At 40.9% G+C, this 21,366-nt stretch overlaps 1 protein-coding gene across 2 annotated transcripts in view; it reads left to right on the forward strand.

The window, feature by feature from the left end:
- Positions 1-21,366, forward strand: part of ZNF385B (zinc finger protein 385B) — a 362,179-nt gene that overhangs the window by 69,537 nt on the left and 271,276 nt on the right. For both annotated transcript variants that reach the window (XM_045823881.1, XM_045830264.1), the window contains exon 2: positions 12,885-13,202. In XM_045823881.1, the coding sequence (XP_045679837.1) occupies positions 12,887-13,202 (316 nt within the window). In that variant the 5' untranslated portion in view covers positions 12,885-12,886. The remainder of the gene's footprint in view (positions 1-12,884; positions 13,203-21,366) is intronic.

Here is a 21,366-nt window from a genome sequence, read left to right on the forward strand (position 1 = left end):
TTAATAAGAGAAACAAGCTCCAATTGAAAAAGAAAAAGAGAACAAAGGCCACGAATAGAAATCCACAAATAAAAGCTATAATACATAGTCAACGTGTGAATGAAAACCTATCCAATCATGTCAGTAATCACCTAAGGGCATTTGAAAACACTCTGTGCTTGTCAGATTGACTAAGAGTTCTTTCAACAGCTTTCTCAGTGTTGCTGAGGGTACAGGGAACTAAACATTCTCTCACACTGCTGATAGAAGTGTAACAGGTGCAGTTTATCTACGAGTCAAAGTGTCGATATATAGTAAAGGTGAACCTAGGAAATCTACGTACTTCCTGGAATTTATCCTAAGGGAATAATCATGGATATGCACAAAGATACAGATACAAAAATATAATCTTTTCCGGTCATATTTAAAATAGTCGAAATGTGGGAAAAAAGACTATCATACCACCACCCCAGGTTCCAGAGGGAATGAAATGGTTTTGCATGGTCCTTGCTTCTGTCTAATCAGGAGATGTTTGGAGCAAACAGCTACCCTGGCCTTAGCTTCCCTGGTCTTTCTCTGGGCATCATATCCTAGCAATGAGACTCTGATTCGGTTAAATTATCTCTGTAGAGTGGATATTTTTCTGTTATTAGGACTGGTGTTAAAGATAAGTAGATAATGCATGGAAAGGTATTTATGATATGTAAACTGAAAAAGCAATATACAATTGTATGTACAGTAATCAGATTTTTATAAATGTATAGTCATGTTTTCAAAAACCTAGAAAAATATACTCTAAATTAAAAGAATATCTCTTTGGTAGTGGGTTTGAGTGGGCATTATTTTTATTCTATGAGATTTCTCAAATTTTCTCTGTTGAACACATTAGTTTTTAACATTTATTAAAATATAATATACATCTAGAAAAATATGCCTCTTATAAATCCCCAGCTCAATGAATTCCTGCAAACCAACCACCCCTGTGTAACGGGGACCCAGCTTCAGACACAGTGCACAGTCAGCTTACTTTGCGCTCACTGTAAGTCATTGCCCACACCTCACCACCACCACCACCTCCAAGGTGGGGACTAGCCTGACTTCTAACCACATGCATTGATTTCACATGGTTTTGTAGTTCATATAAGTAGATGAAATCATACTATTAGTAGTTTTTGGTCTGGCTTCTTCTGCTTGATACCACTGAGATTCATCCATATTGTTGCATGGACTTGTAAGTCATTCCTTTTTACTACTGTATGTATTCTCTTGCAGAAATGAATACTATATGCTACAATATATTCACCCATCTTACTGTTGATGGATATTTAGACACTTTTCAGTTGGAGTCTATTATGACTAGTGCTTCTATGAAAATTCTGGTGAATGTTGTACATTTAGTGAACATAATACATAGTATTTCTGTTGGACATATGAGAGTAGAATTGCCGGGTCTTAGACTATGCACACACCCAGCTTTAGTACATACTGCAGTTTTCTGGGGTGGATGTACTAATTTATACTTCACCAGCCATGTTTGGATTTTTGGAGTTCCGCGTCCTCATCAAGCGCTTTCTATTTTCTGTCATTTTCATTTTAACCATTTTAGTGGGGTAGTGGTATTACATTTTGGTGTTAATTTGCATTCCTCTAATGAGTAATGAGGTTGAGAGCCTTTCCACATGTTTTTTTTTTGTCATTTGGATGTTGTTTTGTGTGAATTCAAGGCTTTTACTCACTTTTAATTGGTTATCTTAGTGATTTGTGTGAGTTTTCATATGTATATATTCTAGATACAGGGCATTGGCTGCCCATGTACATTGTGAATATATCTTCCCTTCTGTGAGTTACTTTTTTAAATCTCTCAATGTCTTTTGATAAGAAACATTTAACATATTTCATTTTGTGTATTTCCTGTTATGATTAATACTTTTTGTGTCTATGCCAATTCCAAAGTCATTAAAATGGTTTTTTATCTTTTTTTAAGGATTCACTATTTTCTTTGAACCATTTAGATTTGCAGTCCTTCTAGAATTGTTATAGAGTGTGAAATGTAGAGAGATCCAGGTACTTTTTTTCCAATATGGATATTCAACCAACCCATTCCATTTATAGAAATGAGTACCCTAGAAATAAACCCATCTCAATATGGTTAGTTAATTTTTTATAAAGGAGACAGGAACATAAAATTAGTGAAAATAGCCTATTCAATAAATGTGTTGAGAGATCTGGACAAATACACGCAAAAAAAATGAAAGTAGACCACCAAGTTACACCATACACCCAAATAAACTCAAGATGGATAAAAGACTTAAATATAAGTCATGACATCATGAAAGTCCTAGATGGAAACACAGGCAGAAAAATTTCAGATATCCCACACACAGTATTTTCACCAATACATGCTCTATGGCTAGGGATATAAAGGAATGAATAAACAAATGGGATTACATCAAACTAAAAGGCTTCTGCTTGGCTAAACATCAACAAAATGGAAAGAGAATCAACCATATGAGAAAACTATTTGCCAATGTTACCTGGGACAAGGGTTTGATCTCCAAAATACATAAAGAACTCACATGACCCACACCAGGAAGACAAACAATCCAATAAAAAAAATGGACAGAGGACCTGAACAGACACCTCTCCAAGGAGGACATACAGAGGGCCCATAGACACATGAAAAAGTTCTCAGTATCACTAGCCATTAGAGAGATGCAAATTACAACCACAATGAGATACTACTTCAACTGGTCAGAATCAGCAAACAAGTGCTGACAAGGTTGTGGAGAAAAGGGAACCCTAGTGCACTATTGGTGGGAATGCAAACTGGTATAGCCACTGTGGAAAACAGTATGGAATTTCCTCAGAAAACTAAAAATGGAACTGCCTTTCAATCCAGTGATCCCACTGCTGGGACTATACCCTAATAATCCTGAAACACCAATTCATAAAACCTATGCATACCTATGTTCACAACAGCATTATTTACAATAGTCAAGTGTTGGAAATAGCCTAAGTGCCCATTGGTAAATGAGTGAATCAAAAAACTGTGGTACATTTACACAATGGAATACTATGCAGCAGAGAGAAAGAAGAAGCCCCTACCTTTTGCAACAGCATGGCTGGAAGTGGAGAGCATTATATTATTGCAATATACCAGGCAGTGAAGACAAATACCGGATGATCTCACCTTTAAGTGGAACCTACTCAACAAAACAAACAAATGAGCAACATAGAACCAGAAACTTGGCAATAAAGAACAAACTGACAGTGACAAGAAGGGAGGGGCAAGGAGGGTAACAGGGGAAAGAAAGGGAAGGGGAAGCAAAGGAACAGGACTAGGGACTCAAGGGCACAATTGTGGGGACTGACTGTGGGAGTCGGTGGGGACAGGGTTGGGGAGAGCAATGGGGAAAATGTGGGACAGCTATAACCAAACAATAATTAAAATTTAAAAAGACCTTTAAAAAAGAAAAAAGAGAAAGAAATGAATATCCTTTCACTGCTATACTATGATCTTTATCATAAATCAGGTGACAGTAAATGTATATGCACATATATAGAAAAAATATATATACACACACACTGTGTGTGTGTGTGTGTGTGTGTGTGTGTGTGTGTGTGGTGTGTGTCTGGGCTCTCCCTTCTGTTCCACTGTTTGTTTTTTTCTTGGGTCAAAACTGGACTGCTTTAATGGCCAGAGCCTCTTAATAGGCTGTGGTATCTGCTAGTATAAGTCCTCCAGCTCTGTAGGTATTCAGAATGGCCGTGGCTATTCTTGGCTCTTTGAACTTCTATGTACATTTTTAATTGAATTTATTGGGGTGACATTTATTAATACAATTATATGGGTTTCAGGTGGACAATTCTATAATACATTGTCTGTACACCATATTGTGCATACACCACCCCAAGTCAAATGTCCTCCCATCACCCTTTGTCCCTTTAACCCTGACTACTCCCCCACCAATCCCCCTTTTCCTCTGGTAATCCCCACACTGTTGTCTGTGTGTATGAGGTTGGTTGGTTTGTTGGTTTATTTTTGCTTAATCCTTTCACCTTTTTCACCCAGCCACCCAAACCCCCTCCCTGCTGACAGCTCTGTTCTTCATCATGCCTCAGTTTCAAAACATAATCCTGCTGGCATTTTGGTTAAGACTGTGTTGAAGCTACAGATTAATTGGTGAAAGTGAACCATTAGTTTTGTAATAAGAAAATAATTTTCTTATTACAAAAGTAATTAAAAAAATAAAATACTCAAACACTACTAGGTTAAACATTTTTGTATCACTTTTGTTTTCCAAAAAGAAGACATATCTTTTAAATTTTCAATGATATATATATTTTTAATTTTTTATCACCATTCATCCCCCCATACCCTCTTCCACCTCCACTCACGCCCTCCCTTCTGCCATCACCATATTGTTGTCTGTGTCCATGAGTTCTTTCTCTCTCCTCTCCCACCCCCTTTTTTTGATCCCTTCGTACTTCCAACCCTCCAGGGTTGTCAAGGCATATATATTTTAGGTGTATTGTGTATTCTAGAAGATACAAAAACAACAGTACAATCTACTTATTAGCCCTTTAGAGAACTCATAAGATTCCAAGGGTTGTTCCTTCACGTAAAATTGTGAAGAAAGTACATCAGACGGCGCTTTCTTGGTTTGGCGCTTCGTTAAAGGCCTCCTGTCCTAAAGCAGTATGTTGTAAACATAGGATGACCATATGCTGGGACAGTCCTGTCTCATGTCTTCTGAGTGGGCATCCTGTCCATCCGTCTTCCTACACTCAGCATTTGTCCCAGGCAAAAGTTCTCCGATTTGACTTTTATGAATCACACAGTCCATCTATGGGTTTGTTATTTTTACTACAAATTCATGTCAATACATTGTCAAAGAAAACTTTTCTTTGAGGATGTTATCCCATGTTAAAATGTCTAAAATATTTCTAAATGTCACTTTTTGAAAAATTATTCTTGTTTTCCAAACAGTATTATCAACCAAGTTCCTGGGAAGGGTCAGGAAGAATACCCTATTGTGATGTTTAGAATAAAAACCTTTCTTAACTGGGATAAAAGCGAATTAATAGAGAAGTCACCTACAGTCACGGGGTGGGGGGGGGCCAAAGGAGGTCACGGCACACCCCATTTATCCCAGGTGGGAGTTGGGAGTCAAGTGAAAACTGCTCGGAGGAAGCAGGATGGAGCCAGGGTACAGGAGGAGGAAATTCTGCCTAGTAGAACACGAGAGCCCGCTAGCTGCTGAGAATTGAATGCGGGGCTCTAGCTTCCTGAATGCAGTGTGCTTCAGATTGCTCCGTCCTGCCCGTCCTCCAAGACACCTGTGTCTTGAAATGAGAGAAAAGCCACTCAAGACCTGAGGAGAAGGTTCTTGGGCTGACTGTAGTCTGGGATTGCTGTACAGTATTCTGGGGGTTACAGTCTAATGGTATCCCCAAAGTGCTGGTGCTTCTCTCTGGAATGGAGGGATCAAATCCCCTTTCCAGACCTGGCTGGTGTCGGGGTGAAATGCATTGACCACTGCACAGCCGGCCCCCAGACTGGGGCAGAAATCACTTTCAGATAGCTGTGGTCTTTAGAGAAGCCGTTCTCACCCTGGCTGCCCATGGGAAACGTGGGAGGCTTCCACTCGCAGGCCGAGTGGAAGTCAGACCAGTCACACCAGAATCTCTAAGGAAGGGTCCCTAGCATCGGTATTTTATGTAAGAACTGTCCCAGCTACATTTAAAATCATCTTTGACACCAGTCTTCTCTCCCTCTGCTCCTAGTCTTGTTTAATCCATCGCCAAGTCTGTTGGTTTTTCTACTCCAGTTTTTCGAATCTCTCCACTTTTTTCTTCTGCTGTGGCCGCCGCTCTCCAGGCTCATCCGCCATTCCTCTTCCTTGGAATCGGTCTCTTCACGTGGCAGTCTCTCTACCATGTAGTACGTGCTTCATCCACTCCGAAGGCCAAGTGATGTTTTTTCAGAAAGCAAGTCCGACCACATCCGCCGTCCAACTGAAAACACGTCCGCACCTCCCCTGGACCAGCACTTGCAGCTCCGCCCCCAAGGGCCCTGGTCTTCTGACCCCGCTCAGTGCCTCCGAGCCCCTTCACATCTCCTTTCTCTTGCCTTCTTTGCTCTGGAGGGACCGGGCTTCTGGACCTTTGCACATTTCATCTTCTTTTCCTGGAATGTTCTTTTCTTTATTCCTACTCATCCTTCAGCTCTTAGTTCAGACCTGGCCTCCCAGACTGCCTTGCCCAGGGCAGCCCCTGTTGAAGGTGTTTCTTTTCGGCAGGACCCTGTTACAGGTGCGTTTGATCCTTGTCAGAGGAGTAAGATGTTGACTTCCTATCAATCTAATTGCAAGTGAATGTAATCAATTTAAAAGCTCAGCTCTAATGTATTTATATATTTGAACTTTTAGCAAGTCTGTGTTGTCAAACCAGAAATCTGTGAAAACAATGTATGCATTTAGAAAGACTAGAAATAAACAATAAAATGTGCTTGACTTTGAATGGTAGGAACATGGAAGATTTTCCCTTAATCCTTCTGCTCTTTGTATTTTCTAAAATCTCTAGAATATATTGCCTTTATAAAGAGTAGAATTCAGTCGATGTAAAAATGTGTCTGGATGGCATATGTAGAGTGTGTGACTTGAAATTAGACTGTGTAACATGGTCTCTTTCATTTAACTACACTTCCCCACATAGCATAAGCCAGCAAACACCATTCTTGTTCATAAACTTAAGATGACCTGAGATTTCAATGAACTGAGAACACTACTTGCTTGATGGATGGATCTCACTTGTGTGGAGCAGTCTATCAAATTACTCAAGTTCCCTTCTGCCAAGCAGAAGGTGCTTGGCAGTTGTTACCTCAGGGAGCCAGGAGAGCTCATTCTTGCTTCACACAGGGACTCAGCTGACATCCTGCGGGAGTGGCTCTCAGGCCTGTGTGCAGAGGAGGGTGGTTAAGGTTTCTGTGGAGGAACGCAGCTGTCACACCTGCCCTTGCCCAGGTCCTCCTGCTTGGGTGTGATTTTGAGTTGTCTCGCCCTTGTTCTGCAGTCCCCTGCTGCACCACTGTGCCAGCTGGAGCGGAGGGTGAGTGGAATCCAGCCTTCAACTGCATAGTCCAGTGGACGGACGTGGTTCTTGCTTATAGCCACTGGTGTACCGTGTACATGTTGTGGTGGAACACTGAGACCTCAGTGTTAAAATCAATATTTGTCTAAGGCCAAAGCCTAAACCAGCATTGAAAACAACTTTTAAGATAGAGAAATAGAAATTGTATCATATTTGTGTTTAAATATTATTTATCTCTTTGAGATAATAATTTTGAGGTAACAAAGCTGGTCTTTTTACTTTGTGTGTTTGTGTGTGCTAATGTTTTATTCATTTATTCTGCCCTCTGGTGTATAGATTATTTATCTGCTCTGCTCGTGATAGATACAGGGATTGTTTCTGGGGTGAGGGGTGAATGTGAACATTCTTATCCATGTCCCCTGGCACAGTTGTTGAAGAGTTTATATGGATAAGTGCCTGGGAATACAACTTCTGGGTCGTGGAATTCTTTTTTCAGTTTTATTGAGAAATAATTGACTTACATCACTGTATAAGTTTAAGGCATACAGCATGATAGTTTAATTTACATAATTATTAAATAATTATTACAATAGGTTCAGCTAACCTCCATCCTCTCATATAGATACAATATAAAGAAGGGAAAGAACTTCAACTGAATTAAATGTAGCTATTATTTTTACTTTGCCAAAGGTTGGTGTAACACATTTTACATGCTGGACATCTGTCTGCTTTTGGAGCTACAATAATGAATGAGAATAAAATAACCTTGTTTTATTTACAGTTGTGTAACTCGAATGCCCCAGACTATTTACCTATTGCTGGTATATTATCTAACTCAAAATAGTTCAAACTTCTTCCCTACTTGATGCAAGAATTTCATTATTTTGTCAGCTTGCCCTCTTGCACACTTTTTTGAATGCCTGAGCTACTCCAAGCCATTTGTTATTCGACATCCTAACCAGCTGCCTGGTTCTGGGCCACTGCATCATTCTTTTGTGTTTGAGTGACATCTTCAGCCTCTTGCTGCTGCTTCCCATGTGTGGCCTTAACCCTGGGTGCCCTTCCAGACTCACACACAATTCCCCACAGTAATGGGGAGCTCAGCTGTGACATTTGCAGGACCTCACTCACAGCTTCAAGATTTAAAGAAAGAAGAAAAAGAAAATACAAGTGGACAACTCCATCATTGTTATGAGATACGGTGGTTCTCCGAGTTCAGAGGCCAAAGCCCTCCACAGGCATTTTCTGTTATGCAGTTTGCTCTGCCCAGGCTGGTCTCCGTGTTTCAGGGATCCACCTAGTTTCCCTCCAAGGGAATGTCGAGAACAAGTCTCTCATGTCTGGATCGCAAGTCACCTGAACCCCAGGCCCAGTGACAGTCAGTCACAGGCTCATCCCTCTAAACGTCTATTTTCTGCCCCTATGAATCTTTTTAGGGTGACAGTGGAAAAATCTTTTCCTTTGTGGTATTCCTGCACTCATCAACAGACATAGAGTCTGTACCTTTAGGTCCTAAGATAATTCAGAACAACATCAGTACTTTCCCCAAAGTTGAGTTTATTAATTGGAAATGGTCCCAAATAGGAGGCTGGCTGTACAGTGTGGTCCAGTTTGAGCTTCAGATCTCAGGCTGTTCTTCTTTCTAAGGTGAGAGGCATTCGTGTCCTCACTGGCTTCCAGTCTCCACCTAGCTCCCTTGGTTAAGTGCTTGAACAAGAAAACGCACTCACCTCCCAGTATCTAACAAAAACTTTAGGGACAATACAATTTAAATCAACTTACAGGAAAATAAAAACAACTGTGAAAGGAAAGATAATTTGCAGCATTGTCATTGTGCTGCAGTGAAAACAACCTTTTATAGGATTATGAAAAGCAGATTAGGCTCCTTGGAGCCATATTATTTCCAGGAGACCTTCACATTTCCACTTATTTGAACAATCCTCTAAGATGTCCTCCCTAAAACAAAAGAGCAGTGTGCCCCTCAAACTGAATTCAAATATTTTCCTCAAGAGAAACAAACAAACTGCTAGAAGCATTAAAATATCAGTCTCTCTTATTCATCAATTAGTGTCAAAATCTCCTGGGATTCACCTCAGGGCAAATCATGCTGCAACAAACTATTTCACTAGAACTCAGCAGGGTGTCAGCAGGTGATGAGGAAAAAAAAAATCTGAGACAAATCAACTCCTACTAAAATCAAACCAAGCAATAAATATCAGTCCAATATGATAAAACTGACATGCTGTAGAAGTACTCTGAGGGTACTTTGGGAACTGTGATACAGGAATTTTCCAGAGTCACTCCCAAATAGGAACAGCCGTACAGCCGTGGTTGCTGCTTCTTGTTTACTTTAAGCTCTTTATTTTTTGAAGTTCTTTATTGTATTCATTTCTTTAGGCACCATAGGACAAAGGATAGGATGTATATATAGTCAGCATTTAATTGAAACACATATAGCTTTGTATACCTGGATTCTGTTAGAAAATAAATAATGAAACATACAAACTGTATCTGAGGGTAACAATGTTGTTTTTAGCCTGATACCCAAGAACTCATTTTTTCAGCTTCCTTTAAAGTAGGAGTTTATGAGTCAGAACCACGCATTGATTGGCAACATAACTAAGTGGGCAAGAATAGGTGTCAGAGTGTGTTTTCTTCTCTCTGTGTTTTTGTAACTAGATTAATAAATTGGGACTTGGTGGACGCCCACCCCCACCCCCAGGCATCGCTTTCTCTCTAGAGTGCCCCCTGAATGTGGTGTTGGAGGCTTGTGGGATCATCTTGGAGAGTAACTCTGGGAGGAAGTAAAATAGGGATAAAGATTATGAAGGGTGCTCGTATACTAAAGAGAGTTTTTTTTTTGTTATTGTTTTTTAAGATTTTATTTATTTTTAGAGTGAGGGGAAGGGAGGAAGAAAGAGAGGGAGAGAAACATCAGTGTGTAGTTGCCTCTCGCACATTCCCTAGTGGGGACCTGGCCTGCAACCAGGCATGTGCCCTGACTGGGAATCAAACCCCTGACCCTTTGGTTCACAGGCCCTCACTCAGTCCACTGAGCCACAGCAGCTGGGGCTTAAAGAGGTTTTTACAGGACAGTTATAGAATAGCCATTCATTTCATATTAAAGGTTTGTTTCTAACTACTTCAAATACTGTATATTTAAATAAATCTAAAGTATGCTTTATTTCTAGACAAATATCAGTCAGAAAGGCACAGGTAAGCAGGCCTTATCTTTTATAAGATAATATTAAAAAGTCATTTTTTAAATAATTCAAATTTAAAAAGGAATGTCATGATGTGTGCCCCATTTCCGTGAACTACTGTGTGTCAATTGGGCACCACCTCCAGGGGGTTCAGTTTCAGACCAGAGCGTCATTGGTCCTCAGCTGGGTGAGGAACCGTGGTTGCTTGAGGTGAAGTATAACACTCAGACTTCAGCAGTGCAGGGCGAGGTGTCTGACCCAGCCTTGTGAGGTTAGAAGTTACAATTTTCCGTATGTTTTACCATGAACTTGTTTTCTAGGTAGGGCATGATGTGTTAACAAGGAGCTCTTTTAAAGATAATCTCTCTACTTATCAGTACATTCAGTGAGTTCTTAAAATAGATTTTAATACTTTAAGAGAGGACACAAAGTAATATTTTTGAACATAACTTTTATAGGGCACTGATATTTTCTAAAGTTTTATTAAAAATGTTTTCATGACCCCCCCATAATAATATGGATTCAGGGAACAAAAGCAAAAGTATTGATGTATGTGCCGCTGAAACAACATTTCATTTATAACTCAGCTACAGGAATTGCTTAAAGCCTATTTATGTATAGTTTGAATAGATTTTTAAAGAAGAAAACTGCCTTTGTGGAGAGGTAAAAGGCATGGATTCTTTTTGGAAAATTTTGTGAAAGAGAGTTCCTTAAAATGGTGGCATGAGTGTAAAGAACTTATGGGGCAAATAGGTTTTACATGTAAAAATGAGCAGTTTTCTTACAACTTTCTGATGGTTGTGACTTGTTCTGTGGTGTAATGCAGCAGGCACTTTGCAATATGGAGTGCAGGTGTAAATAAGGAATTCTTTACGGTATACTGTGTGCACGGAATTCAATCTTCATGATCATGCCCTGTGCTATGATTCATTTCCTGAATTTACGATGGGTGAACACTCCAAATACAGACTGGTCTCCACCAGCTCCTTCCTTTCTACGGACTCCAGTGCTGACTCGAATCAATAGAACTGCCCAAGCCAATGCTTCTCATCTTCCCGAGTTTTCCTGAAGGCAGAACTCCCTCACAAGCCACGATCATTGTTTATCAGAGTCTTTCCTCACTCCTGTCACACTACCGCCTGTCTCAGCCAGTTCTTCTTCATGCAGTTTTTGCCAGTTATTCCCTGACTCGTGTACTCCTCTTTCTTCTATGACAGTGTGTCCTTTTCCTTGTTCTGGTTGAAAACCAAAAACATTGCAATAATTACCCTGATAAGCATGAAAACGCTGGTAAGACCAGCATTACTAAAGTGAGGAAATTACATATGTTAATGTAAAACTGACCAAAATAAAAGCCCAGGCTGTCTTCGTCAGCTGAGGTTCTCAAGGGACTGAGCAGTCTCGTTTAAAATCTTCACTTAAATTATAATCTATCACTCTACCCTTATCTAAATAAATGAAAAAGCTCCCTACTTAAAAGTAAATAAAATTATATCTTAGTTTTATTTTTTTTCTATATTTCAAATACTAGTTTTCCACATATTGTATTTCTGTTATTTTGTATTTCATATGTTCTGTATTTCAACCTCATCAAAGGTTAAATTGATGTTTTTGTGCTAATCTGGAAACCTAAATACAATTTGTTTCACTACCTCTGTAAGAAAATATGTTCCAATTCCCACTGACTGATTTGTAAAGGGGCTTTTGAAACACAACCAAATCTAAGTTGCAGTCACACTGTGCTTCAGTCTTTGTTACTTACTTTCCCCACAGGCGACAGCATGAATCTGTTTGCCAGTGCCCATCTTTGTGTTGATAAGCATATTTTTTCACAGTTCTGGGTTCAGAACATCATTTAGTCCTTCCTTTTTTCACTACACAATTGAATGTCTATTATGTAAAATGTGCTGTTTTAGGCCTAAGGGACATCCAGAAATGAGGTTATGGCCCTCACAAAGTTCCTGCCATGTTGAAGAACATAAACCAGATGGCCGCACAAATGCATGTAAAACGCACTGTTAATGATTGTGATGCAGGAAGGTCACACAGCACTGTTCGAGCAGGTAGCCAGAGGTATGCCTCGTCTCCAGGCTCAGACTGGTTCTCTGGAGAGAGCAGTGCTCCAGCTAAGGTCTCAGGTGTGGGCAAGTTAAGAGAGAAAAGGACTTGAGAAGTGAGGGGTGAGAGGCGAGGGGCAAAGATGGAGTGGAAAGTGCTTTCAGTGGAGGGAACACATGTTTGAAGACCGCATTTGCTCAGTTAGTGACTCTTGATGACTGTTTCCACGAGTGACTACCACATAGCTGGGAGACTTTTGGCCTACCAGGGGTGTCCAACCTGCAGCCTGCAGGCCGCATGCAGCCCTGGGCAGCTGTGTATGAGGCCCAACACAGCACTGTAAATTTACTTAAAACCTTCTGTTTTTGCTAATCAGTTTTCATTAGTGTTTGTGTATTTGATATGCAGCCCAAGGCAACTAACTCTTCTTCTAGTGTGGCCCAGAGATGCCAAAAATTTGGACACCCAAAGCATACCATGAAAATTTATTGTAATCCTACAAGAAGATAAAAAGGTACCTATTTCACAGGCAGTTGTACCCCTTTTTTTCAGGTATGAAGTACTATTTAAGCCCTGACAATTACCCTGAAGATGGAATTATGAATATGGCAACTTTCCTGCGGGGCTTTGAAGACAAGAGGATAAAACCCGACAGGCCTGAGGACCAGCTCAGTAAAGAGAAAAAGAAAATTTTGTTCTCCTTCTGTGAGGTGTGCAACATCCAGCTGAACTCTGCAGCCCAGGCCCAGGTCCACTACAACGGCAAATCCCACCGCAGACGAGTCAAACAGCTGAGTGATGGGCAGCCTCAGCCCCCGGCGCAGGGTGGAGGGCCACTGCTGGCCAGCCCCAGCTCCAACGCCAGCACAGGTAGGCAGGAGCGCCTCGGGCTCCGTTTGCTGCTGGGGTGAAAACTTCTGTTCTAGAAAACAAGGGCTTGAGGGCAAAACTTACCTTTCACCTTAAAGCCTACACCATGATAACGTATTCTTTTCCCTACAGGTAAAATCCAAGAGCTCTTTGTTACTTTCAGTATAGATTTATTATTATTATATATATATTACATTAGCTACAAATACATACGCGCACGCGCGCACACACACACACACACACACACACACACACACATTTTGTGTATTGGATTGTGGGCTCTGCTCTGTGTCCCCAGAGGATGTGAACAATGCTTAAAATATTTTGAATGTGTTCAAAATGGATCAGTGGTATCAGTTTTTCCCCTTCTCCATAAAATTAGGCTTTGTTAGGTTTTCTTTGTCTGCTTTTATTGGATAGCATAGTACTCGACAGTATATAAAAAGCTGCAGCTCTATTTATAAAGTCCCATGATGCAAGAAAGGAGCATTAATCTTGTGTGTTAGATTTGCTACATTCTTCTAGAGAGTTGCCAGCCACAGCTGTTTCTGTGCAGGCGGTTCCTGCAATAGGAACAAACATTGTCAAAACTGACAAGGCTTACGTCTGAGGTCCGGCACCACCACAAGCACTTTCCCTTGCCTCTTGCCTCTCACCCTTTCCTGTGGGCTGTGTGCAGCAGAAGCTCAGGGATTTTCCCTTTCCTGCATCTTCCCTGAATTCTGAGTCTTTTCCTTGGTCAGCACCTCCTCCTCCACATCACTGGTCATTGGGTATCTTCACTGTGATCTGATTAAAAGAAAATGTGAAATTTACTATGATTCATGGTGAAGATGCCTACAAAAAGTGGACCTCCTACCCAGGTTTACCTGGGAGGTCCAGATAAGTCTCCTCCTAAATGTAGGGGAAGAGCTTTAAATTCCACACTAGCAAGAGTCTGCTCTGGTGATGAGGCTTCAGCCTGAAGTGAGATGATGCAAACAGCCATTTGTTGGAATTTCACTCAGTGCTGTTACATAGTTTTTGGTTTTGTGAAGTTATGACATGATCCTTATTAAGGCCCAGGACAAATTATTTGTATGTGTGCTGTAGATAAATATTTTTTTTATATTTCAAGTTAACCTAACTACTTTTTACCAATTTAATTCCATTCAATTATTTTCCCAATTGATACTTATCATACTGCGTAAGACTTAGGAGAACTTATAAGATGTAAGATGCATGCTTATTAAAATATTGAAAAATCAGTTTAACTGTTGTGTTTATGTATTGTAATTATAAGAACTCTTTTAATATGTATATATTTATGTAATTATAAGAACTCATAATTATCTTAACATTACTGTGTCTGTAGTTTTCATATTAAAATAATAATTTATGTATTAAACTATAGTTGGCATTAGATTAAAACTGATTACAGTCTTACATCTAAATCAGAGAGTAAATAACCCTGAGCACAGGTTCAAATTACATCTGTTAAAGTCCACATATCTTTCCCTAAAGCGAGGTTAACCTATAGCTTCTGATTAGTAATATTAGTAGCCAGCATTCATTGAGCACTTTCTAATGTTCTGGTCCTAAGAACTACAGAGGAATTTCCTCATTGAATCCTCTCATCGACCCTGAGGTAGGTGCTACGGTTATCCGTTGTTCACAGGCCAGGCACCAAGAGATACAGTCCTTTGTCCAGCTCCGTGCCGCACGGAAACGGCAGGCCCACGTCCCAACCATGTTTCATGAAAAGTGAAGCCAGCATTCTTCCTCACTCATTGGCCGCGGTTTCCCGCTGTGCAGTGGCACTCAGGTTAAAGTTGGACCTATGTGCTGATATTCAGTCATCGTGGTCATGAATAGCTGCTTTCACAGCAGCTATTTCACTTTGATGTTTCTTGAAAACAGAAATGTAAATCTCCAATTCATTAATTGCTCTGTTGTTCTCCCATGCTAGTGCTAATGAAATTAGCTGGCTGATATCAAATTTAGCAAAGATATAAGCAAATAATTACGCATATATTCTGTAAGTAAAACATGGCTCATCATATAGAATAGCACAATATATTAATATATAGAAAAATGGGTGTAGCTCAGTGGATTGAGCACGGGCTGGGAACCAAAGTGTCCCAGGTTCGATTCCCAGCCAGGGCACATGCCTGGGTTGCAGGCCATAACCCCCAGCAACCGCACATTGATGTTTCTCTGTCTCTCTCTCTATCTCCCTCCCTTCCCTCTCTAAAAATAAATTAATAAAAAAAAAGAAAGAAAAATGGCTAGGAAAAAGTGACAGATTTTCAAGTCTGTATTTTAGACATAAAGGACAATTTTCATAATTGAAAATACAGTCAATGATCCATTCTCAGAAGACTTGGGTTTAACATGTGATGAAGGCAGTTCACTTAACCTCTAAAAGTGATTAGCATTAATCATCACATCTGAAAAAAGTAGATATAATAATATCTCCATTTAGAATTAAAAGTTAGACATACATGTATGTACAAAGTTGGCTATGAGATGATTTATAATTCCAAAATGTTAGATGTATTCTGAATGTCCAGTAAGAGAGTGATGAAACATCTAACAGTGTGCTTCTAAGTTGAGCGACAGAAACCGTGGTCATTGAACAGTGTATTTCTGAGGGAGACCTAATGACGGGGGACTGTCCGTGGCACCGTGCCAGGTGAAACCGCAGGAGCTTGATGAACCTACCTGAGTGTTGCTGTGTGTGCACACGCATGTTCTACTGTTTGGAGTCTCGGTGAGAAGCACGCCTGACATGGTTTTATTTTTCAGTCTTTCCTCAGTTGTGATCTATCACATGTCTGTTTCCTGCTGGGTAGTAGTTCCCTTCACACCTTCTGTGCCCATAACTTCTCACTTTTGTACATTCAGAGGGACTCTGATCTAGAAGATTCTATTCTATGTATAAAAACTTCCATGTCGTCACCAAATGAAGGTTTGATGAGACAGACCCTGGAGTTTAGAGTGGAGGGTGAGGCACAGCAGCTCTCTGGCTGCCCCCCAATCCCCCTGCCCTTGAGTCAGGGTGCTGAGGACCATGGAGGAATGGTCCGGGGGGGGGGTGTGTGTCTCTGCCTTACAGCCTTGGCAAAGTTGCCATGCTTTTCTTGGTAAAGGAGCACTCTTCGCTCTTCTGGTTGTCTCTTTGAGTGACAGGTGCTCCTCGCAGACCTGGGGCTCCCTCAGAGACTGGGAGCCCCTGAGATTTAGCTGCGTCTCCCAGCTCACCCCAGTTGGTCATGAAAGGCCCTATTTCCTAACTGCATGTAGCTCTTTTTCACACATGGTGGCAGTCCTGGCAAGATTGTTTCCTCTCTTCTCATCTACATACCAACTGCTAGGGCTTGAGGACACACACAGAATCAATCTAACAACTGTCATTCCTCTTGAAAACCCAGAGATGCTGGGGCCCAGGCAGGGAGAGGTGGAGTGGGGTCGGCGGAGGGGCTTCTCCACGTTTCTGTTCTCTGCTGAGGTGGCACCCGATTAGGGAACCAAATGCCAGTCTCCCTTTTACACCAATTGCTTGGCTGTGGGGGGTGTTTATGGGATGAACTGCGTTCCCCACCCCCGCAAAAAATATGTTAGACTCCTAATTCTCAGCACTGCAGAATGTAACCTTATTTGGAGATAGATCTTTTACAGAGGAAATTAACTTAAAATGAGGTCATTAGGGTTGAGTTGACCCTAATCCAGTGTGACAGATGTCCTTATAAGAAGGGGAGATTTAGACATAGACACAGACACACACAGAGTGGAGACGAAGCGAACAGACACAGGGACAAGACGGCCGTCTACACACCTCAGAGAGGCCTGGGACTGACTCTTCCCTCAGAGCCCTCAGAAGGAGCCACCCCTGCCCCGCCTTGCTTTCAGGCTGCTTCCCTTCCAGAACTGGGGAGTAAATGTCTGTTGTTAAGCCACCCAGTTTTTGGTCCTTTGCTACGACAGCCCGAGCAGACTAATAGAGGAAGGAAAATAGTAGCCTGTCTCCTCCCCAAAGGAGAAACGATGAGGTAGTAGAGGTAACTTTCCTGAGAATTGTTCATTTCAGCCCACCCTCCTCTCTGTCAGATTTCTACAGTGCTCGGGTGGGCAGGGGTGGGAGTGGGCTTCAGAAGGTGGTGATTGAGACTTGAACCATTGCTCTGAGTGACTGACTGACAGCTAACCACTGGCAATTCTTCCACGACACTTAGAATTCAGGGTGTTTACAGAACTTTTAGAGCTCAGCTTCTGGAAGAGCAGGAGGGTTCTCAAAGTGAACCTAAAACCATTCTGTGTGTGTGTGTGTGTGTGTGTGTATGTGTGTACCAATATAATTTTTTTCCTGAGAGATTCATGACATGCAGCAGCCAGATCCCCTTTTCCCTTTCCCAGCACTGTCCCCAGCCAAGTATTGCAAGAATACTCTGGGCTGCAGACAGGAGAATCAGCAGGGAAGCAAAGAGACCTTACATAACTTGGCCTGCATGGGAAGGATCCCGCTCCCTTTCCCCATCCAGCCGCAAGGGCTGTGTGGAAAGTACATGTGGCTTCAGACAAGGTAGTTGCATACTTCTGTCCCTCAAAGAGTCCGCCAAGAGAGTAAGACCCTGGTGTTCCTGGTCCCAAGGGTGGGCAGATGGCCTGAGGCAGTCGCCTGGTTTTCTGTGGGCTTGGTGAGCTCGGAGGCTGCTGGGTGGAACTGGAAACTGCAGAGTGGCATCTGAGAGGGGCAGGGAATCAGCCTCTCCTGTAGTCTGGATTGGAGCCATGGCAAGAGAATGTTTCCAGCACACTGTGAGCGTAGTGCAGGCCTACCTGAAGTGCCCTCATAGCCTTGGACAAGGGCACACTCCACAGTACCTAGCATGAGTCAATAACCAAACACCAGACAGAAATAAAAATCTCTCAGGAGATGCCTATGTGTAGAAACGACAACCATTTCAGTTTGTAAACCCTCCTACATGAGCCTTGGCACCACTTAAACCCATAAGCACCCTCGGCACCCAACCCCAAATCTCGAGCAGCTCCTGGGAAAGAGGTACTCTGCACCGCCGTCTCAAGAGTAAGTTCCTGTCACCATGTAGTGTGGGGTTTGTGCAAGACACAGGGATTTATTATTGGTAAGTGTACCTTTAAAGATTTTTTTTGACTAAAGGAAGTTTTTTAAACAAAAATGATAAAAAGAAGGAGTCTTGGAGTGTTAAGAAGGAAGAAAAACAATAGAAGGAAAAATATCAGTGCATGCAATGAACTATATTGGTTGGGATACTCCAGAGAAACAGAATCAATAGGTTGTGTATGTATACTGTGTGTACATACATATATAATAAAAATGTTTAGTATAAGTAACTGGCTCACAATTGCAGAGTGTGCCAAGTCCCAAGATCTGCAGTCAGAAAGGGACAGGCTCGCGGGAGCTGATACTGCAGTTCCAGCCAGAAGGCTGGCAGCCTGGAGGCCCAGGAAGGGCAGGAAAAAGCTGATGTCCCAGGTCAGAGACAGCCAGGAAGGAAGAATTCCTTCTTGCTCAGGAGACGGTCAGCCTTCTGTCATACGCAGACCTGCGGCTGACTGATGAGGCTCACCCATGCTAGGGAGAACAATCTGCCTTAGTCTATAGATTTAAATGTGAAATTCATCCAAATTCAAACCGACAGAAACCCACAATAATGTTTGATCAAATATTGGGGCACCCTGTGGCCCATTCAAGTTGACACATAAAATTAATTCTCCCACTGTCCTTTATCTTATGTTTTATAAATCATACTTGATGATAGAAAGAAACATTATAACCATATGATACTCAAGACAATATTTAAAAGTGGAGAAATTAAAGGGACCTAAATGGAAGTAAGTCTTCTGTACTTCATTTGGAGTACCTAAATGGTGATACCAGTAGATTTTCATAAATATGTTTATTTTAATACCCCAGAGCAACCACACTCTAGATACTATAAAAGAGGTACAATCTAAAAGAATATGAATAAATCAAGATGGAGTCTTAAAAAAATGTTTCTGTAACCCACAGGATGATGGGAAAGAGAAACATAGAAATGAGAACCAGAGGAAACAAATGGAAAACAAGTAAGACAATGGTAGACCTAAGCACTAACATATTAACAATTACCCTAAATGTAAATGGTCTGAAAATGCCAATCAAAAGATAGGGATTTTTCAGAGCAAGTTAATAAAAATTACCCAACTCTATCCTGCCAACAAGAAATCACTTTACATGTCATGACACAGGGAGATTGAAAATATGGAAAAGAATATGCCATGCAAACAGTAATTAAAAAAATAAGTTAAGAGTATCTACACTAATATCTGACAAGATAAACTTCAGGCAAAGAAAATTACTGGAGACAAAGAGAGAGATTACAGTATGATAAAAGGTTCAGCCCACCAGGAAGTCAAAGTGATCCTAAATCTTTATGCACCAAACAACAGAGCCACAAAATACATGAAGCCGAAAAGGTAGAGCTGAAAGAAGAAATAGATAAATCCGCAAATGTAGTTGAAGACTTCAACACCCCCTTCTCCATAACTGGTAGAATCACTAGACAGGAAATCAGCAAGGATATAGAAAATCTGAACACCACAACCAAAAAGATCTAACTAATGTGTATACCCAACAATAGGAAAAGGCATATTGTTTTCAAGTGTCCATGGAATATTCATCAAGAAAGAACATTTTCTGGGCCATAAGACAAACTTTAACAGATTTAAAAGTGTTTTAGTCATACACAGTATATTCTCTGACCATAATAAAACTAGAAATCATAATAGAAAATCAATGGGAAAATTAAGCAACATATCTCTTTTTTATATATATAAATTACTTTATTGTTGCTCAATGACAGTTGTCTGCATTTTCTCCCCACCACTCAGCAACATATCTCTTAAGTAATCCATGAGTCAAAGAGTCAAAGGAAATAATCCATGACTCAGAGGAAATAAGAAACACATAGAACTGGATGAAAATGGGAAAACAACATATCACAATATGTGGGATATAATAAAACAGTGCTAAGAGAGAAACTTACAGCACTAAGTGAGAAAAGGTCTCCAATAAATAAGTCCCTACCTTAAGAAGCTAGGAAAAGGAGAGAAAAAATGAACTCAAAGCAAGCAAAACTGGAAACACCTGAGTAAGTATGGTAGAGTGCATTCATATCAATATCTGATTGTAACATTCTTCTATAGTTTTACAGAATGTTACCATCAGTGGGAGCTGGATGGTGCACAAGGAAACTCTATTACTTTGTCCAACTACATGTAAATTTCTAATTGTCTCAATAAAGTTTTTAGGTAAAAGGTCATAAGAAATGTAACCACCTAAAATGCCCAGTCATCTAGTAGCATTATCAGAGAAGGTAATGAGCAAAAATTGGGAGGTTTGGCTTTTTAAAAATGATCAAATGTCTACTTTTAAGAGGTTACTAAATTACAATCTCTTGTTTTAAGACATGTCAAGAGAATATAGGTATCCAAATAATTAATGACAGTATGGTTTGCTAAAAATAGTGACATATCTCCATATAAGCTAGGTGTGGCACAGAGAAAGGAATGGTTAACTTCACAGAGGCCAGGGCAGGCTTCCTAGAGAAGTTATTTGAGGTGAATATTCAAACATAAGTTTCAAGTTATTCAAGGAAAAACAACATTCCAGGCAAAGGGGACATCAAAGAAATGCATATAGTAATAAATTATTATGCAGTGATAAATTACTATGTAATAATAGTTTATTATTACTGGAGTGACATGTTATTGGCTAAAGGGGAGGAGATCCCTCTGGCAAAGTCGAAAGCAGCTGGGACAGAAAGAGTTTTCCTCGTCCCATGAGAGCAGATGCATAGGAAAAAACACTGCTGCCCAAACATGCATACAAAAAAGTAAGGGATGGCTGCGGGAGTTTAGGGGTCTCCTAAGTTTTCTTTCTGTTGTACTCTGGTTTATGTCAACCGGCAGCCTCCCCATCAGGTCCAGACATCCCAGCTTAGGTGCAGTTTCACCAGGACACCACATGAGCGCACAGAGGTTGTTTTCTGTGACCACATAAAACTTTGAAGTCCAGATGAAGTGGACCACATTTATTTTCTGTGCATGGTGGATAGTGACCCTCATCCTGCCCTCTGCTGTCAGAGGCTGAGACCTATTCTTT

The sequence above is a fragment of the Phyllostomus hastatus genome, unplaced genomic scaffold (assembly GCF_019186645.2).
Source record: "Phyllostomus hastatus isolate PE091 unplaced genomic scaffold, TTU_PhHast_1.1 phas_contig_1, whole genome shotgun sequence".
In the NCBI taxonomy this organism is placed as follows: Eukaryota; Metazoa; Chordata; class Mammalia; order Chiroptera; family Phyllostomidae; genus Phyllostomus; species Phyllostomus hastatus.